The 26,632-nt window shown below is 52.5% G+C and overlaps 2 protein-coding genes across 15 annotated transcripts; one reads left to right on the forward strand and one right to left on the reverse strand.

Moving 5' to 3' along the window:
* The first annotated feature begins 552 nt into the window (after positions 1-552).
* Positions 553-23,462, forward strand: MIF4GD (MIF4G domain containing). 14 transcript variants are annotated; one of them, XM_073797752.1, is made up of 11 exons: positions 556-662; positions 1,177-1,220; positions 4,776-4,945; positions 5,133-5,288; positions 6,991-7,134; positions 11,697-11,880; positions 20,462-20,593; positions 21,479-21,588; positions 21,790-21,945; positions 22,037-22,129; positions 22,701-23,462. In XM_073797752.1, the coding sequence occupies exons 3-11, from the start codon at positions 4,814-4,816 to the stop codon at positions 22,926-22,928; spliced, it is 1,335 nt and encodes a 444-aa protein (XP_073653853.1). In that variant the 5' UTR covers positions 556-662; positions 1,177-1,220; positions 4,776-4,813; the 3' UTR covers positions 22,929-23,462. The 14 variants fall into 14 exon arrangements, with proteins under 14 accessions (XP_033703474.1, XP_073653854.1, XP_073653853.1 ...); XM_033847586.2 differs by having other exon boundaries at positions 6,975-7,145; positions 22,664-22,925; XM_073797748.1 differs by having other exon boundaries at positions 557-662; positions 6,975-7,145.
* MRPS7 (mitochondrial ribosomal protein S7) lies at positions 23,363-26,505 on the reverse strand. Its single transcript, XM_004313641.4, has 5 exons — positions 26,373-26,505; positions 25,637-25,828; positions 25,458-25,521; positions 24,924-25,091; positions 23,363-23,997 (listed from the first exon to the last, which is right to left on the reverse strand). The coding sequence occupies exons 1-5, from the start codon at positions 26,453-26,455 to the stop codon at positions 23,776-23,778; spliced, it is 729 nt and encodes a 242-aa protein (XP_004313689.1). The 5' UTR covers positions 26,456-26,505; the 3' UTR covers positions 23,363-23,775.
* Positions 26,506-26,632: the final 127 nt, after the last annotated feature.

Consider the following 26,632-nt stretch of genomic DNA (forward strand, 5'->3'; position numbering starts at 1 on the left):
CATTTCCCCCTTCATTTCTACATTTTCTGTAATGTGTCTATATATTTTTATATTATCTTATAATGAGAGTTATGCATAATAAACCCTAGGGGGAAATAAAACCTCTGTATTTTTGCCGTCGTCGTTCTGGTCTTAAAAATTCATCTATTCTTTCCCCCACGTCCTCCAGGATTTTGCTAAACTTCCCGCCATCTTTTCCAAGTTTAGGTGATCCGGGTACTGGAACTATGAAAGTTTTGAGGAAAGAGGGTCACGTTCAGCGCGCCCTAAACTTCCGCCCGCCAGCAATCTGATCCAAGGCACACGCCACTCAGCGCGGCTACCTCCAACGGCGCAGCCTGGCTTCGGGACCCTCCTCCTTTCAACGCATGGGTAACATGTGCGCATACGCGCGCCGAGGGACTACATCTCCCAGGAGGCTCTGCGCCTCGTAAGGGGACGGCCTCAGTAGCGGAGGACTACATTACCCAGCAACCCCTTGCAATAGGCGTTGGTCGGGTGACTACTGTACAACCGTTGGTCTAGCGTCTGTCGGAAGCTGCGCGGTGATTGGCCCACAAGCCCGTCAGTTACTGCCAAGCGCAGTGAAGTTTTGCCGTTAGACTGCGTGAGGAGGGAGGGAGAGAAGAGTTCGGGGAATCGGGCCGCGCCTTTGGAGCCGGGTGAGTGACCTCTTTCTCCGCCCTCCTGGCACTCAGCTCGGGGAGCTGCACCCCCGCTGCCCGGGGGCGCCTACACGCGCAGGTACTTACGCGGGGGCGGGGACTGTACCCACACGTGTCGCGTCTGATCTGAGAAGCATCTTCAGGGACGCAGGAAGCAAAACCCTGGACACACCCGGGGCACCTATACATGCGGGTGCCCACCTTGTGGGCGTTTTCTCGGACTCGGGGAGAAAAAACACGCCCTGGAGCACACGTGGACACTTGTGTCCACACGCGCAGACATCTGCAGAGACCCTCAGCTGAGCACGTGGGCTCACGGGCACACAGGCTCACCGCGGGGCACCTGCATACCTGAACACCAGGGACTTACGCAGTAAAAACAGCGGTGGCACGGCAGACTCATACACACACACCCCAGCCGCCCTGCCACTCACACCAGCGGCCCCCATCTTCTGGGTACTTTATTATATCATGCATATAATCATATTTCATGTTTATTTTGTCTCTTTAGATGGTTTTTTGGTACAAGAAGGAAATTTTGAACAAGCAGAAAAAGTAAGGCCACTACTGAATTATATTTAACAAGACCTTTCACGTGTATAAAGACTTTTACCTTTTTGACAGAGCTTATCACATATAGTAGTATCTCGTGTGATCCTCCCAGGAATCCAGCTAGGCAGGGCCGCCATCATTCTCATTTTCCAGAAGAAAAAGCTGCCCAAGGTACATGAGAGAGACAAGACAGGATTTTTTTTTTTTGCGGTACGCGGGCCTCTCACTGTTGTGGCCTCTCCCGTTGCGGGCCACAGGATCCGGACGCGCAGGCTCAGCGGCCATGGCTCACGGGCCCAGCCGCTCCGCGGCATGTGGGATCCTCCCGGACTGGGGCTCGAACCCGTGTCCCCTGCATCGGCAGGCGGACTCTCAACCACTGTGCCACCTGGGAAGCCCGAGAGAGACAGAATTTTGACTCAGGCTTCTTGATCTGAGGTTTAAGGTTATGTCCAGCTATGCAGAGCTGCTTATTTGTAGAAGTGCCTCCTTCCCTCCCTGACAGTAGGGATCTGACACTGCTCAGTGTGACCTGAACAGTCTCTGGGCAACCTCCGGAGAGGCTTTGCCTCTCAGTCACCTGCCTCACGTTTAAACTGCTCCTCACAGGTGCCTGGGGAGTAGCAGCTTGAGTTAATGTCACAGAGAAGTTGATGGGAAAGTCGAGATCTCCTCCTTTGAGGGTCTGCGGAGAAGTTACTGGGGAACTACTGGGGAGAAGTCTGGGGAGAATGGGCAAATTCCTGGCAGGAGTCGGGAGATTTCATACCATTAGACTTTTTTCTCTCTCTCTTTTTTTTATGGCTATGCTGTGTGGTTTGCAGGATCTTAGTTCCCTGACCAGTGATCGAACCTAGGCCCCAGCAGTGAAAGTGCCGAGTCTAACCACTGGACCGCCAGGGAATTCCCCCATTAGACTTTCAATAAATGTTATTTTACAATACTTTGCTGATCGAACCCCATGGAAATGTCTTGTTAATTTTAAGGATGGATTGGAGTGCTATTTTGGTAGTTTCAGAAAAGTGAGGGCTTGGGGCTGAGGGATTGGTGCGGACAGAGTTCCAGGGAAGGTGAGAGGAGAAAACGAAACAATGGGGTGAAGGTGTCACTGTGTGGGCCCTGATTTCCCTGTTACTAAAGGTATTCAAGAACTAGGTTAATTCTGAGGTCTCTTCGAAAATCATTTTATGTTTACTTTTAATTGGGGTTTGGGGGGCCATAATGAATTCAAGCAACGTAGAATTGTGTAAAGAAAAAGGGAGGGAATTTCCTGGTGGTCTGGTGGTTAGGACGCGGTGCTTCCACTGCAGGGGGCCCGGGTTCTATCCCTGGTTGGGGAACTAAGATCCCACATGCCACGAGGCATGGAAAAAAAAATAAAGTAGGGGGGAGGAGATCTGCCTTCCCTCTTCCCTTGCCAACCCTACCCCCAAAGGTAACCTTACCAACCTGTTGATGTGTGTGTCCTTATAGACTTTCCTGCTATGCTTTATATGACTGTTGAGGGCGTATGTAGGTCTTGCTGTTTTTCTTTTGCAAAAGTGGGGTTACACTAGACATACAGTCTGAAACCTGCTTTTTTCACGTTTTAGTCAATTGTGGACGTCTTTTCCAGTGTGTGTTTAGCTCTGGCTCATTCTTTTTTTTTTTTAATCTTTTTTTATTTTTAACTGTGTTGGGTCTTCGTTGCTGCACGCGGACTTTCTCTATTGTGGCAAGCGGGGGCTACTCTTCGTTACGGTGCGCAGGCTTCTCATTGCTGTGTCTTTTCTTGTTGTGGAGCACGGGCTCTAGGTGCGCAGGCTTCAGTAGTCGCAGCATGTGGGCTCAGTAGTTATGACACGTGGGCTCTAGGGCACACAGGCTTCAGTAGTTGTGGCTTGAGGACTCTAGAGCTCAGGCTCAGTAGTTGTGACGCATGGGCTCCGCATCATGTGAGATCTTCCCCGCCCAGGGGTCAAACCCGTGTCCCCTGCATTGGCAGGTGGATTCTTAACCACTGCGCCACCAGGGAAGTCGCTCTTTCTTTTAATGGCTGCATGGTGTCCTATTGCATGGAGGTGACCTCGTGTCTGTCCCTCTTATTTATAATCATTTGCATTATATCCAGTTTTATAAGTAGTGACGCAATGCATGACATCTTACACACACATTCTAGTATTTCTCTAGAACAGTGGTTCTCAATCAGGGGCAGTTTTGAACCCCAGGAGGCATTTGTCAATGTCTGGAGACATTTTTGATTGTCACAAGGGGAGCGTGGGGATACTGGCATCTGGCGGGTAGAGACCAGGGGTACTGCTAAACATCCTACAGTGCTCAGGACAGCCCCCAGCTACAAAGAATTCTTCATTCTAAAATGTCATTAGTGTTGAGGTCGGCTCTAGATAAAAATGGAAGTAGATTTTTGGGTTTTTTTGGCCATACTGCATGGCATGCGGGATCTTAGTTCCCCAACCAGGGATCAAACGTGCCCCCTGCAGTGGAAGCGTGGAGACTTAACCACTGCACCGCCAGGGAAGTCCCAGTTACTTGGTTTTTAATCATTTATTCAGTCATTGTTTTTAGAGACTTTGGGGCATGCCAGGCACCGTGCTGGTCTCTGGAGATACCACTGTAACAAGGCTGTCTCTACCTATATGGAGCCTACCACCTGTGGGCGGGGAGGACAGCACCTTAACAAGTGCTGTGAATGCTAGAAAGGACATGAGTACATCTTCTGGAGGGCATGCTCTTTAGCTGAGCCCTGGAAGGTGAGAGGAACCAGTCTAGGGAAGAGTGAGGCTGCATTTCAGACATGGGAACAGTAGGTCCAGGGATGGGCCGGTAGATAGGAACATAAACAGCATTTTCTAGGAACTGCTCAGAAGCACTGAGCCCACCCTGGCTGAAGAGACTGAACCGTGGTCCAGGGTGAGGTTGAAGAGTTGGGCCTGTATCATTTTGCAGCGTAACTCCGCTCCACTGCTGTGGGCGGGCCTGCGGTGTGTGCAAAGAATGGCGAAGGGAGATGCTGAAGGGCTCAGGGCCCTTTGGATCATGGCGGCTTGTTAGAGAATCCCAGGCCCCGTTCCTGGAGTCCGTGTGTCTGAGGTTCCCCCTCTGCGCTCAGCTTGAGGCTCTGCCCTCACGCTAACGCAGCCTGGGATTTCGCCTCAGTCAGGAGCTGGCCATAAAACCAGGTGTCTTGGAAAGCCAGCTGATCTCTGGAAGTGAACTGTTTCCTACCAAGCCTGTTCATTCACTCCATCAGCAAATATTAATGAGCAGTTACTGTGGTGGGCTCTCTTCCGGGCACTGGAGTTACAGGGATGGATGAATGAGACCAACGCTCTGTTTTCATGGGCTCGAATTCTAATGAGGGAGAGAGACAAGAAACAAAAGTATGGAATCAATGTCTGGTATATAAATGCTCTAAAGAAGAATAAAGCAGGATAAGGAGAGAAAAGGGATGTGGGCGCTGCTCTGGGGGGCTAGTCCGGGAGGATGCTCTGAGGAGTGATGTGTGAGCCGGGGCCCTAAGACCTTGCTCTGGTATTTACTCCTGTCTCTTGCATTTAGCCTGAAGCTGATGGACATTGTATGGGCCACAGGCAGGGATGGTGGGCTATGACCCCAGAGCAGACGGCAGGAATGTCTCCAATCTCGAGGTGGCCGTGGCTGGGTCTGTGTCTGGACTTGTCACTCGGGTGCTGATCAGCCCCTTGGATGTCATCAAGATCCGTTTCCAGGTACCCTTTTCCCCTTTTTCTGTGTAACGGGCCAGAGGACAAGTTCACTCTTTTTTGCCAAAGCAGTTCCTAGAGCTTGCAGTTTTGTCAAGGAGAAGCACCTTGTTGCCTTTGTTACCTTCTCTGAAATTCCTCCTCGCCCCCCACCCCCCGCCATCATCCTGACCATTCTCATCTTGATTCCTAGCTTCAGATTGAGCGCCTTTCTCGCAGTGACCCCAACGCGAAATACCACGGGATCCTGCAGGCTGGGAGACAGATTTTGCAAGAGGAGGGCCCAACAGCATTCTGGAAAGGACACATCCCAGCCCAGCTTCTCTCCATAGGCTATGGAGCTGTCCAAGTAGGTGGCAGGGGAAGCGGCCAGGCCCCTGGGGTCACATTGCCCAATGGGGGAGCCCAGGGTGGTGAGGCGTGTACCTGGGCTGCCCGGGGTAGGGCAGCAGGAGGCGGTCACACACTGCTCGCTCACCTTGGCTGAGAAACTACCTGACAAATTGAAGACATAGTCAGACTGAGCTGTACTACAGGCATCCCCTTCCCCACGTCCCCCAACCCTGGAGACTTAGCACCCACTGAATATGAGGTGCTGCACCTAGGACACTGTCTTGACACCCAGCCCCGAGGGGCTTAGCAAATGGCAATACAAATGCTTTTCATTTTTCAAAATAGCATTATTCACGTCTGTGCCTCCTTTGAACTTCCTAACAGCACTGTGAGGAGGTGGAGCAGGTGTTGTGTGGGTCGCAGAGAGGTTGAGTGAGCTGCCTGAGGCCACACAGCTTGTAGGTGGTGAGGCTAGGATTAGGATCCAGGCTTCCTGACTCTTGCTCATGAGTTTGTTCAGCTGAGCGCCAGTTTACCCCATGGCATCTAGTCTGTAGCCGTACAGTAGTGGTGATGGAAATAGCCAACCCCGCACAGTGCTCATAGGGGGCCAGGCCCCGGGTGAAGCACTTCACATCTGACACCTTACAACAGTCCTCTGGTAGGTTCTGTTGTCATCCTTATTTTACAGATGAGAAGAGTGAGGCAGAGAGAGCTTAAGTAATGAGTCCAACCAACGTCACTAGCTAGAAAGTGGCAGAGCAGTCCCTGCCTGCTTTACGTATGACATCACAGTGATTGCTCAGGTCACACGCACCTGCCGCGCCATCCCTGCGCCCAGCACACACGTGCTGCATCCTGATGGGTAAATGCAGCAACATGTGCTCTCAGGACCCCGAGCCATCTTGAGTTGGCTGGAGAAGGATCTGAGCCCAAGGAGGGCTTACACCACAGAATATGGAATATGTGGAATTCTCCCAACAGAATTTCAGCTCCAGGGCAGAATGTTTCTCAAACAGGGCCGCTGCCAGCTGCATTAAAGGGGTCCCCAGCCCAGAGTCAGATAATGGCCATCTTTTCCCAGTTCTCAGAAAACTAAGTGATGAGTAGAATTTTCTTTTTTATTCTCTTTTTTTTTTTTTTTTTGGCCTCGCCATGCAGCTTGTGGGATCGTGGTTCCCCCACCAGGGATTGAACCCGGGGCCACGGCAGTGAGAACACCAAGTCCTAACCACTGGACTACCAGGGAATTCCCTTTTTTTACCAGGGAATTCCCGCTGCGCCACCAGGGAAGCCTTTTTTTTTTTTTTAATATTTATTTATTTATTTGGTGCGTCGGGGTCTTAGTTGCAGCATGCAGGATCTTTTTTTTTTAGTTGCAGCATGTGGGATCTAGTTCCCTGACTAGGGGTTGAACCTGGGCTCCCTGCACTGGGAGTGCAGAATCTTAGCCACTGGATCACCAGGGAGGTCCCCCAAGTAGAATTTTCTGATATAAAAATTTTCTCATATATTTTCTTAACCCTTGGGTATTTGGCTCTGCTCAGAGTATGAAAGGGCATCTGAGCTTTGCACAGTTACACGTTTATTGTATTCTGACCCTACTCAAGAAGAGTATCTCCTGGTCCCTAGGATAGGCCCCGCCTGGGTCACGGGTGCATTCGGGGGGTGTTTTCCATGACACTGTCACACACTCTTGCAGTTTTTGTCGTTTGAAGTGCTCACCGAGCTGGTGCACAGGGCCAGCGTGCGCGACGCCCGAGACTTCTCCGTGCATTTTGTGTGCGGCGGCCTGTCTGCCTGTGTGGCCACCCTCGCCGTACATCCTGTGGACGTGCTACGCACCCGCTTTGCAGCGCAGGGTGAGCCCAGGGTGAGTGGCCAGGCCAGAGAAGGGGCGCCCAAGATACGAAGGGCGTCCCAGGGTGGGGGCTGTTTTCCTTAGAGGGAACAAAGCCGGGGGGACCTGGGGTTTTCAGGCCATCCTTCAGCCTGTTCCTGAAACCCGTGATGGTGCTTGGCACCAGGCAAGGTGCTCACAACCTCACGGGGGACACAGAACCTGCAGGGGAAACAGAGCAAATACCAAATCGGGACGGGGAAGGCATCTGGGAAAGGGAGACTTGAGATTCGATCGCTGTATTATTGGGAGGGAGGTTTTGGTTTCCAGAAAGAATGGATTGGAGGAAATGGGATCATTGAGTCAGACTCAAGGAAGAACTGACTGAGCGAAAGCAAGGGATTAAACCCTCAAATAGATGCCCCATCCCCCCTCCGCCCACCATAATCTCTGTTTCTTGGACATACATAAGAATAGCCTAGGATACTGTTGATGGGGAGTGACGTTTTGCTTAAGAATTTGATCTGGGACCAGCTAAGAATAACTGTGGTTTCAGCTGTGCCAGTTTTTTGTGTTGCCTGGGGTGGAGATCCTGGGTTGGGGGACCTCTTTTGTTTAGGAGACATTCTGATAAATTTTTTGGTTCAGAAATGCAAAGTGCCCCAGGAACATTCTAGAAGAAAACGACTGGGGCATGAGAGCTGGGTCACTCTGTGTGACACTGCAGTGGAAAATAGAGGTTTGGGGTGACTGCCCTGGTGGAGAAATGAGATGAGGGGTCCCAGGAACGGAGTAGAGAAATGGAGGGGAAGGATGTTTATAGAGGGGACAGACCTCAGCAACATGGTGGCTGCTGGGATGAAGAGAATGGCTGGTGACAGTCCTTCAGGTTCCCTGTTCTGCGTGTGCTATGATCCTCTTCTGTTACCTTCCAACCTTTAGTACAAGTCTATGAGAAGCAAAAAGGGAAAACATCATTAAGAAAAGAATAGCATACTTCTTCTTAGGCTTAGCCAATTGAGATGTTGGATTCTAGATTCTGGAATGGCTGGAAAATTGTGTGTGAAAGTGAGGGGAAAAGATTTATTTAAAAATTGCAAAACTCTCCACCTTCTTTAGACTAGTAGCATCCATAGTGTAAATCCTCACATTTCTTAAAAAATCAATAATCTGGACTTCCCTGGTGGCGCAGCGGTTAAGAATCCACCTGCCAATGCAGGGGACACGGGTTCGAGCGCTGGTCCGGGAAGATCCCACATGCCATGGAGCAACTGAGCTCGTGCGCCGCAACTACTGAGCCTGCTCTCTAGAGCCCGCGAGCCACAACTACTGAGCCCGTGCACCACAACTACTGAAGCCCGCTCGCCTACAGCCCGTGCTCCGCAACAAGAGGAGCCCGCAATGAGAAGCCCGCGCACCGCAGTGAAGAGTAGCCCCCACTCGCCGCAACTAGAGAAAGCCCGCGCACAGCAACGAAGACCAAACACAGCCATAAATAAATAAATAAATAAATAAATAAATAAATAACCTATAAAGTGTATAAAGGTTAAAAAGACAGATAGTTCTTCAGGAACTATAATGAAAAAACACTAGCCGCCCCCCTGATTCTATTCCCCAGAGGCAACCACTTTTAATATTTGTGTGCTTCTTCCGTAATTTACTTCCTAATTCAAAGTAACATGCTCTTTCTCTTTCTTCCTTTCCTTCTCAGTTTTAAATTATAGACATTAACTACTGACTACTACTATGGAAGATGAGGATTTAACTCTTTTACCATCACCCTTGGGTGTGCTTGTGCTTCCTCACCTGAGTGCAGTACAACTGATTAATAGATTTTTGGCTAAATCAGTACTCAGTGTTTATGCTGTTATGATTATGTAAATGTTTCTGCTGAGCCTCAAAATATATTATGATTATGTTTTCTTTTGTATTTTTGTCTTTCCTGAAGTTGGCAATTGCTTTGTATTTTATTTGTTTCGCTTTCTACATGCTTATCACAAATTCACTTTCAAACAATCTCCCGATAGGGTGAGCCTGTGGTCATCAGTCCCATGTTTTTATGGAGCCCCTCCTAGAGCCCCCCACCCTTGAACCCTTCACCCTATGGCTTCGATCTAGACTGTTTGCTCCAGGACTATGGCCAGCTATTCTCTTAGGAATTCTCACGTAGGAGCCCATGTCTCCTCTTTCTTGATTAGTCCCTCATTTTGTGGAGCACATCCTGAGGTATAGCTTCCTTACAGAAGCCTGATAGAAAATGCCTTTATTTTCCCCTTGCACTTAACTGATGATCTGGGTGTAGAATTCTAGGTAGCTCTCAGTATTGCTGAAGAGGCATCCGGAACCATCCTGATGACTAACCCTTTAGATGAAGGCATCCACTTCACCCTCTTGGGAACTTTCAGGATCTTTTTTTTTTTTTTTTTAACTTTTCTGTGGCCCCACCATGCGGCACGTGGGATCTTGGTTCTCCAGCCAGGGCTCGAACCCACACCCCCTGCAGTGGAAGCGTGGAGTCTTAACCACTGGACCACCAGGGAAGTCCCTCAGGATCTTTTCTTGATCCCTGGCATTCTAGAAATTTACCAGTGGAGTGCCCCAGGGCGGGTCTCTTTCATTCATTGTGATGGGCACTTCCTGGGCCCTTTAGTCTGGACACATGTTCTTCATGCCTGGAAAATGGTCATGAATTATTTATTCACAATTGCCTGCCCTCTTTTTTTCTTTTTCTTTCTGGAATTCATGTCAGTTGGACACTAGACATCCTGGATTGATCCTCTGATTGACTTATCTTTTATTTACCATTCTGGGAGGTTTCCTTACTTTTATCATTTGGGCCCTCTATTGAGTTTAAATAATGTCTGCCAACATATGTTGGTTCCTAAGAACTGTCTTTGGTTGGTTTGTTTTAGTCAGGTTTATTAAAGCATAACTTGCCCAGTAAAATCCACTCTTTTTAGCAGTTCTGTGACTTTTGACAAATGCGTACAGTCACGTAACCACAATCAAGATAGAAAACAGAAGTTCCGTCACCCCCTGATTTCCTCCTGTCCTTTGTAGTTTGTCCCTCCCCACCTCCAGCCTTCAGTAACCACTGGTCTGTTTTCTGTCTGAAGTTCTGCCTTTTCCAGAATGTTACATAAATGGAATTATGCCCTGTGTAGTCGTTTGAGTTGGCTCCCTTCACTTGGTAGATGCATTGGAGATGTGTCTGTGGGGTGCCTGTGAGTAGCTGGCTCCTTTTTTTTTTTTTTTTTTGCGGTATACGGGCCTCTCACTGTTGCGGCTTCTCCCGCTGCGGAGCACAGGCTCCGGACACGCAGGCTCAGCGGCCATGGCTCACGGGCCCAGCCGCTCCGCGGCATGTGGGATCTTCCCGGACCAGGGCACGAACCCGTGTCCCCTGCATCGGCAGGCAGACTCTCAACTGCTGCGCCACCAGGGAAGCCCTGACCGTCTGCTTTTATCATGAAGGTGATGCCTTCTCTGGGGTCTCAGGATATTAGTTAAAATTTTGTGGGTGGTTTCTTTTTGCTGTAGTTTTCTTCTGCTGTATCTATATGGTCTCTTCCTTTCAAGTGACTTCTCCTGCCCCTCATCAATCATTTTGGCCTCTGTTTTGGGGGAGGCTTTCCTCAAATGTCTGGTGACGCTTGGTGTTAAGAGGGCACACAGAAAGCAGAGTGGCACTCTGGCACGTGGGCAGCTTGTTGCCCGATGGCCTTCCTCTGAGGCCTGGCCCTTTCATGCAAGTCCCCAGGGCGAAAACCTTCGATGTGGCTGCCAGCATCTGGGAGCCAAGTGTGTACTGTCCCTGCTCAGTACAGACTTCCCCTCGGTCACCCTCTTGTCAGTGCAGTGCTTCCCGCACCCACAGCCAGGCAGATTCAGCCCCTCTGGTCCACTGCAAAGAATATATGCCAAATAGAAGTGTACTAAAAAATCAGTGGCTCTTCGTGCATAAAGATCACCTGTTGATGGTTTCAGAAAGGTTAAGTATATGCATATGACAAAAAAATCCAGATAGCATAAAATGGTCATAGTGAATCTCCCTCTTTCCCCATCCCTCCCCTGTCCCCCTGTTTCCCGCTGTGGCGGCAATAATGTTACTGTTCCTCCTTTCTTGTGTATCCTTGTGGGGCATAGTCTCTGCATACAGTTTGTTTCCTCCACAGACACTATGCCTGCTCTTCATGTCCTGCTGGGTTCACTTAACTGTATATTTGGGGGAGTCTTCCCTATCGATCATCTAGATTGCATCTTCCTGTTGTAATTGCTACACTATGTTCTTTTGAACAGGTGTGCCATAATTTATATAACCGATCACCCAAGGGTGGACTTCACACCTTTTGCTGTTCCGCATACTTTTGTGCACTCCTTGGCATATCTCAGTCGTGTAAATAGCTAGAAGGGGAGCTGCCAGACAGTCCCACCCTTGGAATTTTTGTCCAGCATTTTCTTTGTTCTCCTGGCAGGAGAAGTAATGCTCCTAGTAGCTGGTTTCTGGACAAGGGGAAATACAGCTGGTGGGCTGGGTTCTCAGGCTGAAACGATGTCACTCATCATTGCATGTGTGGTGTCCAGGTCTATAAAACCCTGCGAAACGCCGTGGTGACCATGTACAGGACCGAAGGCCCCTTGGTCTTCTACAAAGGCTTGAACCCCACCTTGATCGCCATCTTCCCCTACGCTGGGTTCCAGTTCTCCTTCTACAGCTCCTTGAAGCACGCGTATGAGTGGGCCATGCCAGCCGAAGGAAAGAAAAACGGTGAGACCGGCCTCATGGGAAAGGGAATCTGGGTCCCACTCTGCCCCACTCCCAAGCCATAGCATCTCTTTCTGAATCAGGTAGGAAATAAAGTTTTCCTGCAGTAGCTAAGACACCACAGATCTCTGAACCCACAGCTCTGTAATACAGCCAACAAAACAAACCCGTTCACTCACAGATGACTTTATTTCTTTCGTCTCTTGCCACTGTTATTTCCAACTACTGGTCATGGTTTTCATTTTTGTCAAAGGTCCAACTTGCAAACAGCCTGGTTTTGCTTATGTGTTTGGTTTGGTTTTCGTTTGGGGACTCTGGGGAGGGGGATGGGCATCCTGTTCCCTCCCAAGCCTTGAACTGAGTCGCAGGGCAGAGCCTGCGGGCCATTACTGCCTCCAGCTGGGGTGATTACTGTTAAAGGCGCACACCCCTTCTGCCACCAGCCTGTCCAATCAGCAGTCCATTGTCGTTCCTTTTTTAAAAATTTTTATTTATTTAGTTTTGGCTGTGTTGGGTCTTCGTTGCTGCGTGCAGGCTTTCTCTAGTTGCAGAGAGCGAGGGCTACTCTTTGTTGCGGTGCGCGGGCGTCTCACTGCGGTGGCTTCTCTTGTTGCAGAGCACGGGCTCTAGGTGTGCGGGCTTCAGTAGTTGTGGTTCGCGGGCTCTAGAGCGCAGGCTCAGTAGTTGTGGCGCACGGGCTTAGGTGCTCCGTGGCATGTGGGATCTTCCCAGACACGGGCTTGAAACTGTGTCCCCTGCATTGGCAGGCAGATTCTTTTTTTTTAACTTTTTGGCTGCGTTGGTTCTTTTTTAAAAATATTTATTTATTTATTTATGGCTGTGTTGTGTCTTCGTTGTTGCGTGCGGGCTTTCTCTAGTTGAGGCGAGCGGGGGCTACCCTTCCTTGCGGTGCGCAGGCTTCTCATTGCAGTGGCTTCTCTTTGTTGTAGAGCACGGGCTCTAGGCACATGGGCTTCAGTAGTTGTGGCACGTGGGCTCAGTAGTTGTAGCTCGTGGGCTCTAGAGCACAGGCTCAGTAGTTGTGGCTCATGGGCTTAGTTGCTCTGCGGCACGTGGGATCCTCCCGGACCAGGGCCCAAACCCATGTCCCCTGAATTGGCAGGCAGATTCTTAACCACTGCGCCACCAGGGAAGCCCTGTCTGTTGTCATTCTTCCTGAGGTTGTGTCTGGTTCTCTCGCTCCTGGATTAAATTCTTCCAAGATCGAGGATGCTTGTAGGTTTGGGTTTTCTGGTCGAGGATTAGACTGTATAACCTTGAAGTTTACCCTAGATTGCATTTCTCTCATGTTTCCCCTCCATCCCACTTCTCTGGTTCAGGAAACTTCAAAAACCTGCTTTGTGGCAGTGGAGCTGGAGTCATCAGCAAGACCCTCACGTATCCCCTGGACCTCTTCAAGAAGCGGCTTCAGGTTGGAGGGTTTGAGCAGGCCCGAGCCTCCTTTGGCCAGGTGAGATGTCCCTCTGCAGAGAGCTCTGATTCCAGCCCCTCACTGGGCACGTGAAGGAACTGGGTCAGCTCCTGTCCATTGGGCAGCTTTCGCCCCCATAGCCCTCTCAGCCCCTGCATGTCCCCGGTGTTGATGAAAAATTAATCAGTTGATCTAAGAAAGAATTGGAAAATTTTATGCCAGCCAAATTTGAGGATTATAACCCGGGAAGAGCATCTCAGAAAGCTCTGAGAACTATTCCACCTGCTAGAAGTTAAGACACAGTTTATATAAGTTTTTTGAGACAAAGGGCTGTGCATCAAATGACGTTTTGGGGGGGTTTTTTTGGCTGTGTTGGGTCTTCCTCTAGTTGCAGTGAGTGGGGGCTACCCTTTGTCGTGGTGCGCAGGCTTCTCATTGCGGTGGCTTCTCTTGTTGTGGAGCACGGGCTCTAGGCATGCTTCACACATGTGGAGCATGCGCTCTAGGCTTCAGTAGTTGTGGCAGGCAGGATCATTAGTTGTGGCTCACGGGCTCTAGAGCTCAGGCTCAGTAGTTGTGGCACATGGACTTAGCTGCTCTGCGGCATGTGGGATCTTTCCAGACCAGGGCTTGAACCCATGTCCCCTGCATTGGCAGGTGGATTCTTAACACTGTGCCACCAGGGAAGCCCCAAATGACATATTATTACTTTTTTTAAGATAAATTTATTTATTTATTTATTTTTGGCTGCATTGGGTCTTCGTTGCTGCACACGGGCTTTCTCTAGTTGGGGCAGGCGGGGGCTACTTTTCGTTGCGGTGCGCGGGCTTCTCATTGTGGTGGCTTCTCTTGTTGCGGAGCATGGGCTCTAGGTGCACAGGCTTCAGTAGTTGTGGCACGTGGGCTCGGTAGTTGCGGCTTGCGGGCTCTAGAGCCTAGGCTCAGTAATTGTGGTGCACGGGCTTAGTTGCTCCGCGGCATGTGGGATCTTCCCGGACCGGGGCTCGAACCCATGTCCCCTGCATTGGCAGGCGGACTCTTAACCACTGCCACCAAGGAAGCCCCAAATGACATATTATTGACAGTTCACAGAATCCAATTCTAAGCAACATCGTGGTGGGTCATGTGACCCCTTACAAGATCAAGGAGGAATGTTATCTTTTTAAGGCGTTGTCTTGTTGATGCTGGGAGAATGTTGCTCTCTGTGGTTGAGCAGGTATTCCTGGGAGAGGGTTTGGTCAATGCACAATGCACAGTGTGGAGAGAGAGGAGGCCAAAGGGCAGAGAAGAATTTTTATGTTTAAATTTTTCTTGTCTTGCCATAAAATATGAATTTTATTTCACACTGGGGACCCCTGAGCACAAGCGAAGCCACAAGCAAAGCCCTGTGTGTACTGGACACTGTTTAAAGACCCAGGAGAAGGCACACTCATAGTGCCTGCTCTTAAAAAGCATTCAGAGGAATTACCTGGTGGTCCAGTGGTTAGGGCACGGTGCTTTCACTGCCAGGGCCCAGGTGTGATCTGTACCGCAACAAAGAGTCGTCCCCGCTCGCCACAACGAGAGAAAACCCGAGCACAGCAACAAAGACCCAATGCAACCAAAAATAAATAAATAAATTTATTAAAGTAAGTAAATAAATAAATCCATCACCACCCACGCAGGGATAATCACACAGAACCTTTAGCTGTAGTCTTTTTTTTTTAAAGATTCTTTTTTTTAAACGTTTTTATTTTTATTTCATTTTTGGCCACGCGGCATGTGGGATCTTAATTCCCCGACCAGGGATCGAACCCGCGCCCCCTGCAGTAGAAGCGCAGTCTTAACCACTGGACCACCAGGGAAGTCCCTGTAGTCTTTCTTTCTTCCTTCCTTCCTTCCTTCCTTTCTTTCTTTTATTGAAGTATACTTGATTTATAATATTATGTTAGTTTCAGGTGTACAACATAGTGATTCAATATTTTTATAGATTTTATTCCATTTAAAGTTATTATAAAATAATGGCTATATTTCCCTGTGCTGTACAATATATGCTTGTTGCTTATTTATTTTTTGCATAGTAGTTCGTACCTCTTAATTCCCTACCCTTATCTTGCCCCTGCCCCCTTCCCTATCCCCACTGGTAACCATTAGTTTGTTGTCTATGTCTGTGAGTCTGTTTCTGTTTTGTTATATTCATTCATTTGTTTTTTTGTTTTGTTTTGTTATTTATTTATTTATTTATATTTGTCTGCATTGGGTCTTCGTTGCTGCACGCCAGTTTTCTCCAGTTGCAGTGAGCAGGGGCTACTCTTCATTGTGGTGTGTGGGCTTCTCACTGCGGTGGCTTCTCTTGTGGAGCACGGGCTCTAGGCACACAGGCTTCAGTAGTTGTGGCACATGGGCTCAGTGGTTGTGGCTCGCGGGCTCTAGAGCGCAGGCTCAGTAGTGGTGGCGCACGGGTTTAGTTGCTCCGCGGCATGTGGGATCTTCCCGGACCAGGGCTCGAACCCATGTCCCCTGCATTGGCAGGCGGATTCTTAACCACTGCACCACCAGGGAAGCCCCATTCATTTGTTTTATTTTTAAGATTCCACATAAAAGTGATAACATACACTGTTTGTCTTTCTCTGACTTATTTCACTAAGCATAACGCCACCTAGGTCCATCCGCGTTGTAGTTTTATTCCTTTACATAAATAAACATATGTTTAACAAAAATGGGGTTACACACAAGGTTTTATAACCTCCTTCTTCCTTTTACCAACTTGTATTGAAAAGATGGTTTGAATTTGGATAGGGAGAGTTGATGAGAGCTCAAGACAGAGAAGGGAGGCCCTGCTCCTCACAGAGCTTTAGCGTGAGCAGGTATGGCTGGAGGTGTGCGGGCACTGAGGCTGGACCAGTGGGGAAAGGCAGATCAGGGAGGGAAGTTGAGGCCAAATGGTGAAATGCCCCGAACACCACGCCGTGGGGCTTGGACTTGATTCTTTGTAATATCATTGTCATCATCATCATCATCGGGAGTTACTGGAGCTCTGGGAGGGGAGCGAGGCTTGAGTAGAGCCGTGCCCTGGGGACACGGGTCTAGCAGCAGTTTGTGGTCAACTGGAGGTGGCCAGGCTGGCGCCGCTGGTCAGGCTCAGAGCTAACGAGGGGCCGGTTCAGATCTACTGCCCAAGGGGGACCAGGAGGGATGGGCGCACAGTCAGAGGCACCCCTGGGAAGAGGGTCCAGAGCTCTCTCTGGGTCCTTAAGAGCCACTGTCAGTGGAGCCTCCAGGGCAGGAAGGAGCTCTGTCCAGTGCTGATTTCCGGGCACTTCATCTGTTAAGTCTGAATTAGCCCAGTTGGAAGAGAAAGAATGAGGTTAACTTATTCTGTCTTTTTTGCATTCATTCCTTTGTCCAGCAAGTATTTATTGGGTGCTGGAACGTGCCAGGCTCTGTGTTGACAAAAGAACAGAGCTCACACCCATGTTGCCATCACCTCCTCTCTCCTCAACTGGAGAACCTTCCTCTCCCCAGGTGCGAAGCTACAAGGGCCTCCTGGATTGCGCCAGGCAGGTGCTGCGAGAGGAGGGTGCACAGGGCTGCTTCAAAGGCCTGGCCCCCAGCCTGCTGAAGGCTGCCCTCTCCACCGGCTTTGTGTTCTTCTGGTACGAGCTCTTCTGTAACCTCTTCCACCACGTGAAGAAGGCAGACAGCTAGCCTCGAGGGCAGGAAGGGTGGCCTGAGTCCTTCCCTGGAGGGGCCCTCGTGAAGAACGCTTGGTCTACCATCCCGTGTTGCACTGAGAGGTGTTGCCCGGCCCCTCCCTCCAGGCCAGCTGTCCTGGGCATGAAGAGCCGTCGGCAGCAGCCTGGATTCCACCAGAAGGGCAAAGGGGGTTCTCCACGGGAGAGCACGGGGCGAACGCAGGACTTGGTCTGCGGGGACCCAGCCCCGCCAGTCAGAAGGGGCTGGACGTTTCTCCTCTGTGTGGCGCACACTCAGGACAACAGCTGCCCTCCTGCACGCCTTCGCTCCGGCTGCCCAGAGAACTCTCCTGCGTCTGGGTGGGCCGCAGCTTGAGTGTGAGGCTGGGGTCAGGCCTTTACAGGGGTCTGGTCCCCACACCTGGGTTCTTACTCCCACCAATTATTTAATAGACATTAAAACTAAAAACACATTCCTTATCTGACTCCTCCATCTTCCCTTCCAAATCACATCCCTTCTCCCCAAGTATGAGGGAAGGGATCCCTGCCTTCCCTAAACTCTACTTTTCTCAGCAGTTGCATTCCTCAGGCAGCTTTGCTTCTAGCTCTGGGGGAAGAATCCCAGCTGAATCAGTCACTTTATAAACTCCACCCTGCTCAGATCTTCATGTCTATAAAGGCACCACTCGGGCTGTTCTCTCCCTGGACAGGCTGGTCGCAGCCCGTGGGAAAGCAGACCCCAGCAGCCCCACAGGCAGTGGGGGGATGTGCTGACGGGGAGGGGGCGCCGGTAAAGGCAGCAGCCCTTTTCCCGTCTACTGGGGTCACTCCTCTTTCCCTGTGGGCTGGGCTAGCCCTCCTGGGTGGGTGGGAGCTTACAGCTGGGCCAGTGAGCACCTGCTGCCCGCTCAGGGCGCTCCTGCTGGGTCTGGCGTGGTGCCGTGTGCGTCCTCTGTGGTCCCGGGAAGAGGGGGTTGGGCAGGCAGCCTGCTGCATGCACAGTTGGTGCTCCGGGAGTTGTCAGGGCACAGGAACCCATGACAGACACCCATCGAGGCCCGGTTAGGGGTATGAGAGGAGGAAAATCTACAGAACACACCCACCACTTTCCACCCCAGGGGAGCCTGGCCTGAGAGGTTGGCTGTGCAGGGGGAGCCCCGTGCAGGACTTAGAGCCTGACCTCGCCTCAGCCCCGGCTCCAGCCTTTGAGCAGGTCTTGGGTGGGTGTCATGGCTCTCGGTCCCCATGGATCCTGGGCCCTTTCTCACCATTACTGTTTCGTCCCTGGTCTGGGGCTTTGTGATGTGTCTGGTCCCCATAATCCTGAAGCCTCCCTGCTCTTGGGCGCTGATTAAGAAGGTTCACCTGTGGCTGGAGGGCTCCCACACCCACAGGTTTTTTGGCAGGCAAGGCTTGCAGCTGCCTGGATGTATTTTTTGTGAAATTCCACCGAAGTAAACTTTGTTCTCTTCAGCTCTCCCACTCACTGGTTTCTTTTGCTGCAGCTGGGATTGTCTTCCTCGTTCATTTTCTGGTGACCGCTTTGGCAGCTCTTAGAACAGGAGGAGCGAGCTTTGGATACAGGAGACCGCCGTCAGCACTTCCTTCTCGTCTAAGTGATGGGACGAGACGGTTCTTTTCCAACCTCTTCTGTATGCTCTCCTGCAACCCAGGGCTGACCTCAGAGGTGGCCCTGTCTGGGCTGCTGGGCCCGCGCCTCACCCCCTTGTCCCTCCAGGGACAAGACACTTCCCTGGAGTGTCTTGTCCCGACCAAGACGGACTGGGCCAGGGGCTTGCTCAACCTCAGGGTCGCTCCCAACACCTTGGGCGCCGCAAGTTGGCAACTGGGATCCTTTCTCTTGGGCTGGCCCATTGATTTTCAACTTATTTTACCAATATCGTTTGTACTTGGAGTAGGAGAGCGGCTTAGTGGGACTTGATCCTCAAAGCCCTTACGACCTCCCTGCCTTCTCGGCTTTGGGGGGAGGGGGTGGGAGTGGGGAGCACACGGCCACCACCTGTTAGGTCCTGCCCCTCCAGCCCTCTTCTCTGCCCTCCCACCTTTCTCCCTCCCGCTGCCCGGCTGCGGACCACGCCCTCCGCAGGCCCCTCCCACGCCGCGCGGCCGGGCCAGTCCCCTGACCCCGTTTTAACCTGAGCTCTAGCGTGGGGCGGGGAGAGGGATAGTGTTAGCGCTCAAGACCCAGGGCTTAATGCGGGCTGAGGAGCAGGTCCACCCCAGTACCGAGGAGCCGGTGTGGTCCCGGATAGCCCGTGGGAGAGCCGGGTGAGGAGCGGACAGGGGCGGTGGAAGCAGTGTCGCGGGCGTTCTGCGCGGCCCCGTGCCAGGAACCTTCGGGCAGGCCTGGCCGGGCCGCGAGGGCAGCGACGTCGGGGCTCCGGCAGGCGGCGCTGGCGAGGCGGCCCCAGGCCCCGCCCCGTCGCCCCGCCGCCCCGGGTCCCGCCGCGCCACCGCGCTAGGAAATGACCTAAGCGGCGGCGAGGCGCCAGCAGCGCCGCGGAGGCGCGGCGCGCACGGCATGCCCCTCGAGCGGCCTTCGGGCACGCGGGCGTGGCGCCGGCGCGGCAGGTGGGTCCCGGCGCTCCCGCCAACTCTCCAGCCCACGGGAAGGGCGTTCGGGAAGCTGCCCAGGTCTGGAGACCCCTAAGGTCCTCTCCTTTGGCCATGGGGGAGGCACCGAGTGCGGAGAGGGGACTCCAAAGGGGACCACCTCTGGGGGACACGTCACCTCGCTCCCCTCCTTAAGGAAGGATCCAGAATGGAGCTCAGGACTCTCAGGGAGTCCCGAGCGGGCAGGGCCGAGTTTCTGCCACTCGAGAGGCCAGTTTAATTAGTCTGTCCCGGGGAGAAGCTGGCCAGGACGAGGGGAGTCAGGGCAGCAGAGACGCTTCTGCACCCAGCCCTCTGGCCGGCCCCACCCCGAGGGCAGGAGGAGTGGGATTTCTGGGCCGAGGACTCTGACTAAAGGGAGGGAGAGGGTTGCAGAGAGGGGCTTGGACTCCTGCTGGGACAGAGCTGTCCGAAGCGTGGAGACCCTAGCCCTCTCATTCGCCAGGAGCCATGCTGGACCAGCAGCTTTCAGGTCGGCTTATATATAGGCAGGGGAAGTGTTTAATATCCACATATCCACCCTCACCCCACCCCTTGGTGTCAGCTGAGAAAAACCCTGCCTGCTGCTGGGACTGGAGGGTAGACGCATTCACCCTTCATCTCTTTACTCTTGTGTAATCCCAGAAGCTACAGGGGTTCTTTAATTGAGCAGCAGGTGCCTGGCTGGTGCCCAGTCTCCACCAGAAGCCAAGCTTGGCGGGCACCCAGCCAACCACTGAATGCCATGGACTGCCCAGGAGCACCTGTCTCAAGCACTGGCCAGTCCTGCCACGGGCCGGGAGAGCTAGGAGCCCTGGCCCCGTGCGCCACACCTGAGGCCTCTCCTGCTGCCTCTCCTCTCCAGGTGCTGTCATTAGTCCCAACCTCGGAAAGAGCTGCTGCAGCTGGATGGTCATGGGGGAGCCCAGGAGAGAGGAGTATAAAATGCAGTCTTTTGATGCAGCGACACAGCAGCTGCTGAAGACAGCCCTCAAAGGTGAGCATGCGGAGCCCCCTGAGCCTGGGCCCAGAGCCACAGAGGAGGGGCCAAGGGGCCAGGCCTGGAGTACCGAGGCTTCGCCCGGCGTTGCCCAGCCCTCTCCCTTCACTTTCTCAGAATAGGAGTCAGCAACGTAATTCTGGAACTGGAAGACAAGCTACATTTAGGCCAGTATTTGGCAGTATGAATCAGAGTCACCCCCTCGGATTGTAAAGCCTTTTTTTAAAGTTTAGGTGCCCATGAGAGGAGAGTGAGGCACAGAGAACACAATTCCTGCCCCTTAAGTCCTTACGCTGGACCTGGTTTGTGCGTTGCTGCAGCCAGCTCTCTTGAATGTGCAGAGCTGCCTGACGTGGGACAGAGGATGGAGTGTTCTGCTCGGCAGGGGAGCTACAGTAATTGTCCTGGACCAGTGCCTTCTTGCAGCACTTTCAGGACAGAAGTTTGACTCAGCTAACGATTAGCAGTGCCCATCACGTGCCAAGCTGAGTCTGTGGGGAGGCCCTGCCTGGCCGGCTCTTGTCAGGGGTTCATGTGTGTGTATTATAAGAACACTTTTCTTCCGTGAAATGGCTGTCAAAGGCATTGGCATTCAGTGTTCCAGCCTCAGCCTAGGGCTAGGAAAAGACGTGTCCTAAAAAAACGAGCGTTCTTTGATTCTCTAACAGCCACACAACCCTCCCTGTTTCTTCTGATTGGGCCATCAGGAGGCTCACGGCTGCAGCTGCTCCTGTGTGTAGTTTCCTCTCTGTTTCCTGGTCTCTTTAAATGGAAGCGTATAATGGGACTGCTCTTCTGTGAATATCTTGACTCCTTTAGAAGCAGGTGGAGGCAAACGTGATAATTAAGCAGCTCTAGACTCCCCACCTGTCTTTACCCTAGATCCAGGTGCCGTGGACTTGGAGAAAGTGGCCAATGTGATTGTGGACCATTCTCTGCAGGACTGTGTATTCAGCAAGGAAGCAGGACGCATGTGCTACGCCATCATTCAGGTTGGGTGGGGCTGGTAGAGAAGGGGACGCTTTGAGGAAGGTGCTTCAGGAGTGGGCAGAGGCCTGGCCAGCAGGGCAGAGATGCAAAGGGCTGGCCTCAGAGGCGAGAGAGGAGGACAGCAGGGTCCTCGGCCTTGGAAGCTTGGGTGGAGTTGCGACGGCCCAGTGACTGCCCTTCACCACCCTTTCCCTGGCTCACAGGCAGAGAGCAAGCAAGCAGGCCAGAGTGTCTTCCGCCGCGGACTCCTCAACCGGCTGCAGCAGGAGTACCAGGCTCGGGAGCAGCTTCGAGCCCGCTCCCTGCAGGGCTGGGTCTGCTACGTCACCTTTATCTGCAACATCTTTGACTACCTGAGGGTGAGGCCCTGCCAGCCACATCCTGTGCGGCACAGACGGCCTGTCTCCTGTGCCACTAAGCCGGGCTCTGGCCCACGCTCTCCCCCCGTAGGTGAACAACATGCCCATGATGGCCCTGGTGAACCCCGTCTACGACTGCCTCTTCCGGCTGGCCCAGCCCGACAGTCTGAGCAAGGAGGAGGAGGTGGGTGGCCCTAGCACAGAAGGCTGTGGAGGTGGGCTGCCTCTGGCTTAACTCAGAATGCCTGCCCACTGTTCGTGGAGACTTCCGAGGGCATCACTTGCTGGGGAGGAGCCTGGTGGGGGCATTTAAGGCCTGTCACAGTTACAGGGCAAGCTGCTAGGCCTGGAGTCTATCCAGAACAGAGTGCAGCCCAAACCTCCCGGCTCAGAGGTTTTGAGTAGGAAAGCCAACCTATGGTAGGACTGGTGAGAGCATCAGCCAGCTGTGGATACAGATGACCCCAAAACCACTCCAGGGTTGGGGGTAGGGGGTAGGAAAGGGGGGTTCAGAAGCAGTTTGGAAACAGGGCCTGAGTCCAGCTTGGCCCAGGTGAGAGACCTTAAGCAAGTCTCTGAACTTGCTTCTTTTCATGTAAGACGTGGACAGCGCCCACTGGGTGGGGTGAGGATGAAGTGGGCAAACACGTGTACAGGGCCAAGCCCGGTGCCTGGTGCACCGCGAGCGCTCAGTAAATAGCTGCTCTGTGTGATGGAGGGCCCTGCCCGGGGTCACCTCCTGCTGCCCCCTGCAGGTGGACTGCCTGGTGCTGCAGCTGCACCGGGTCGGAGAGCAGCTGGAGAAGATGAATGGGCAGCGCATGGATGAGCTCTTTGTCCTGATCCGGGATGGCTTCCTGCTCCCAACCGGCCTCAGCTCCCTGGCCCAGCTGCTGCTGCTGGAGATCATCGAGTTCCGGGCAGCTGGCTGGAAGACGACCCCGGCCGCGCACAAGTATTACTATAGCGAGGTCTCTGACTAGGCCTCCAAATCAGGCCTCCTCCTCAGCAGCACCGGCCTTTCTTCTACCCACCGCCCAACCTGGCAGTGGAGTCTTCGCCTCTCCCAGACTTTTTCCCTTCCAGACTTTCAAAAGCGTCCGAGATGTTTCCCACTTAGGCGGTGGTCCCGCCCTGAGCACCTTCACTCCGATTCCAGGATTGGGGAAGACACCAAGCACACCTGCCCCACGGTCCCATCAGCGTTTCTCTCCCCTCACCTTCAACCTGGGCCAGGCAAAGAAGGGCAACTCCTGACAAGCACTGCACTATGTAACCTTTGGTACAATAGCTATCGTGGTGCCTCAGTTTCCCCATCTATAAAATGAGTACCCAGAGCCATTGGTGGGGGGAGAAGTAGAGTCACACCAGAAACTGCTTTTTACACATTTTGTACAAGGACCACTTTGGAAGCGAGCACGTTTCCTCCGCTTGGTTTTAATGAATGGCAATACCGCAGCACATGCTACGCCAGCTCAGGATGAGAATTTTCTAATAAACTTTTTCTGATACTAAAACTGCTTCCTTTCGTATCACCCAAAGGTCCACCCCAAGCTCAAGGAAGAGAGGGGCTGGATGAGCCCTAAGTTTCTTGGGGAAAATCTAAGTTGATATGTCCCCTCTTTGCAAGGAGATGGGGCAGGGAGAGTGAGTTCTAGGCCCCAGAGAAAGGACTAACAAGCAATAAACATGCTGCTGCATCCTTAAGAGGCCCGCCTGCCCCTGACAGGCAAGTATACGCTTGACCCACAGGTATTTTGCAACATGGCGGTGGCGCATGCCGCTTCTACAGCAGCGTGCTGGGCTCCTCCCGGCTCCTCCGCCCGCCCGTCACCACCAGCGGTAGTGGGCCAGCGCGCGGTTGGCCTCGGCCATCTTGTGCATGTCGTGCTTTCTCTTGATCACAGGGCCCCGGTTGTGAAAAGCCTCCAGCAGCTCCTGGGACAGCTTCTCCGGCATCAGCATCCGCCGGTGCTTCTTCTCCCGACACTCAGTAATCATCCACTTCATGGCCAGGAAGCGGCGACGCTGGTCGGCTAGCGGCACAGGGACCTGGGCAAGATTGGACACGGGCAAGTTAGTCTAAGAACTTGCCAGGACTGCAGCCTCCCTCCTCCTAGAGCTCTTAAGAAGCAGCCACAGGTCTGCTCTGGGCCAGCCCTGGCAAGCCTGCTGAGGAGGGGGCCTGTCTTTTCCCCTCGGAGCCTCTCTCACCCCTGGCTGACCTCGGTGCAGCAGACATCAGGCATTCATCGAGCAAACAGTCCTTGAGTACTGGCCTCTTTCACCTCTAAAGGGAGCTCAGCCAAGTTGATAACAGGCACCACTGGGAAAAGCCCTGTCAGCTGGGCATGACTTAGCCAACACAGATCATGCGTGCCTAGAGAGAAGACCCTCTTGTCCAAGAATCATTTGCCAGGCCCCCACTATGTGCCAGGTACCATGCCCCCACATTTGCCAGGCCCCCACATTTGCCAGGCCCCCACTATGTGCCAGGTACCATGCCGACCCTAGGGACACAGACGTTAATGAAAATGTCTCTACCCTTATGAAGTTTACATTGAAAAAGGAAAGACACGAACACCGGATTATGACGATGAAATATTAAATGGCATGATAGAGACACCCAGTTCAGTTCAGCAAACGGTGATGAAGCGTCACTCAAGCACTACACCAGACACTGGTGTATAAACATGAGATACAAACACAGTCCCTCACCATGAGAAGCTTATAGTTTAGAACACAGAATGCTGAACAGAATGGGGGGTAGGGTGGGCCTTCAAAAGAGGTCACTTGGATACGTTTTTTTTTTGCTTTCTTCCATCTTCTGCCTGTAATCTTTACACTGTGGGACTCAGATGAGCTGATCCTGACTCTCCCCAGTCCTTAGAAAGCTATCAACCTTGGCCCAACTCTACCCACTCCCATCATCTTGTTTCACACGTGACCAGCCGTGCTTTCCCACCCTGACCACTCACCTGATAGAAATGGCCACCCTTGAGGATGGACACCAGCCCAATCACAGGCTCACAGTTTTTCAGTGCTTGGTGGAAGATGGTGTAAGGGTTGCGTTCAATGGTTGCCTGTTCCTCAGCAGAAGCAGTGTGGTACTTCTCAAACTGTTTCCTTTTCACAGCTTCCAGAGTCTGCAAAGGGATACAGTGGAAGAGGCTGCCCCAGGCTCCCTAAAAGTTTAACCCAGCTGAGCTAGGACCTTGCCCCTTACTCCCATCATTCTCTTCTTCTTCTGTAGCTGTACAGCTACTCCCTCAGCACTTCTGAAACAAAGATCCTGGACTAGGACAGAAAAAGCAGGCTAAGATTTGTCACATAGGGGTAGGGAATGGCAGTGGTTGACTCCTGCAGGACTTCCTTAAAGCCCCCATTCCATACATAAGTACATGAAAGTTAATTTTAATGAAGGTATAGAATGAATTATTTTTGATGTTAACATTAAAGAGCCAAGTACAAAGCTATGGGGAAAACAAAGATGAGAAAGAGGTACTGGTTACCTGTGTCATGAGGGATCTGGCCAGTATTTTGTTTCCTCCTTTCATCATCATGTTGGTGAATTTACTTCAATGAGAAAAGCAACATGTTTAGCGCGCCAGGGCTGTATCAGGGAACCCCTACTGCAGACCCTCCCTGGTGCGGTCCCACTCCGCAGAACAAAAATTTGTTTCCTTCTAACCTGATCACTGGGTCTTCAAACACAGAGCTTGTTCTCGTCGCAGGGGCAGCTTTGATAACCTGAGTCTTCCTGAGCTCCCTCTCATACTTTTCCTCCTCAGTCAGCGCGGCCAGGGGCTTGCGGAAATATCCCTTGTCAATCTGGGGATCCTGGTATTCAGGACCATAGCGGCTCCACCTCACCTGGGTTAGCCTGGGAGGCGGGGGGGAGAGGAAGAGAAGGGCAAAAGCTGACTCCACAAGTGAAAAGGCTTGACTTAACGACAGGCATGTGTGCCAATCCGCCGACGAGTGAGAGCAGCGTGGAGACCGCCAGCCAAAGCTGAACCGCAAAACTTCTGGTTCTTGTCCCAAGAGGTAGGAGGACCTCCCCCAAACAGGCCAAGAAAGTCTGCTCTTCAAGTGCCAACGGTAAGGACAGGCTCCTGAACCTGAGGATAGACAACCCGCCTATGCATCTCTCCCCCCAACTCCCAGCAAAGAAAATCCCACCTCTGAGTTCTTTACCAAGATCGCACTTGCCGTTCCAAGTGAGAACCCCTCGGGCTGGGAGCAGTCACTAAGCCTTCAGGTTGACTCAAAGTCACGCGGCTGGTTCAAGAGGCTTAGACTCAGATATCCCGGCCCCCAGGCTCTCTCCTGGAACCCGCGAGGCCTGCCTGTGGCTCCCCCTTCCTTCCCAGCAGGCCCCTCCGTGAAGACACAAGCGGCCTCCCAGCTGCCCGCCGCCCTCTCACCCTGGAAGCCTCAGGACAACACTCCGCACGCCCAGCAGCAAGCCCGACCACCCTCGCACAGCCGTCACCGCGGAGGCAGCCATCTTGGCTGGCCACGAGGACCCTAGAGAGGCTGCCCTCGGCGTGCCTGAGCGAGTGACGGAAGACGGGGAAAAGGCTCTAAAGGGTCCTAACGCTGTGCATCACCCTATTAATCTGAGCCTTAAGAGCCTCGCACTCCGAGGTCTAAAGCGAAGAGTCAAAAGGAAACATTCGCTCTC

Source organism: Tursiops truncatus, chromosome 20, assembly GCF_011762595.2.
Source record: "Tursiops truncatus isolate mTurTru1 chromosome 20, mTurTru1.mat.Y, whole genome shotgun sequence".
Classification (NCBI taxonomy): domain Eukaryota; kingdom Metazoa; phylum Chordata; class Mammalia; order Artiodactyla; family Delphinidae; genus Tursiops; species Tursiops truncatus.

Excerpts from the sequence above, each read along its gene's own strand:
- MIF4GD (XM_073797748.1), top strand. The coding sequence starts at position 4,814 with ATGGTGGGCTATGACCCCAGAGCAGACGGCAGGAATGTCTCCAATCTC. Across the intron at positions 21,589-21,789 it reads TGTGCTACGCCATCATTCAG|GCAGAGAGCAAGCAAGCAGG; the intron begins GTTGGGTGGGGC and ends CCTGGCTCACAG. Across the intron at positions 21,946-22,036 it reads ACATCTTTGACTACCTGAGG|GTGAACAACATGCCCATGAT; the intron begins GTGAGGCCCTGC and ends CTCCCCCCGTAG.
- MRPS7 (XM_004313641.4), bottom strand. The coding sequence starts at position 26,455 with ATGGCTGCCTCCGCGGTGACGGCTGTGCGAGGGTGGTCGGGCTTGCTG. Across the intron at positions 25,829-26,372 it reads GTTGTCCTGAGGCTTCCAGG|GCTAACCCAGGTGAGGTGGA; the intron begins GTGAGAGGGCGG and ends CCCGCCTCCCAG. Across the intron at positions 25,092-25,457 it reads CCAGATCCCTCATGACACAG|ACTCTGGAAGCTGTGAAAAG; the intron begins GTAACCAGTACC and ends ATCCCTTTGCAG.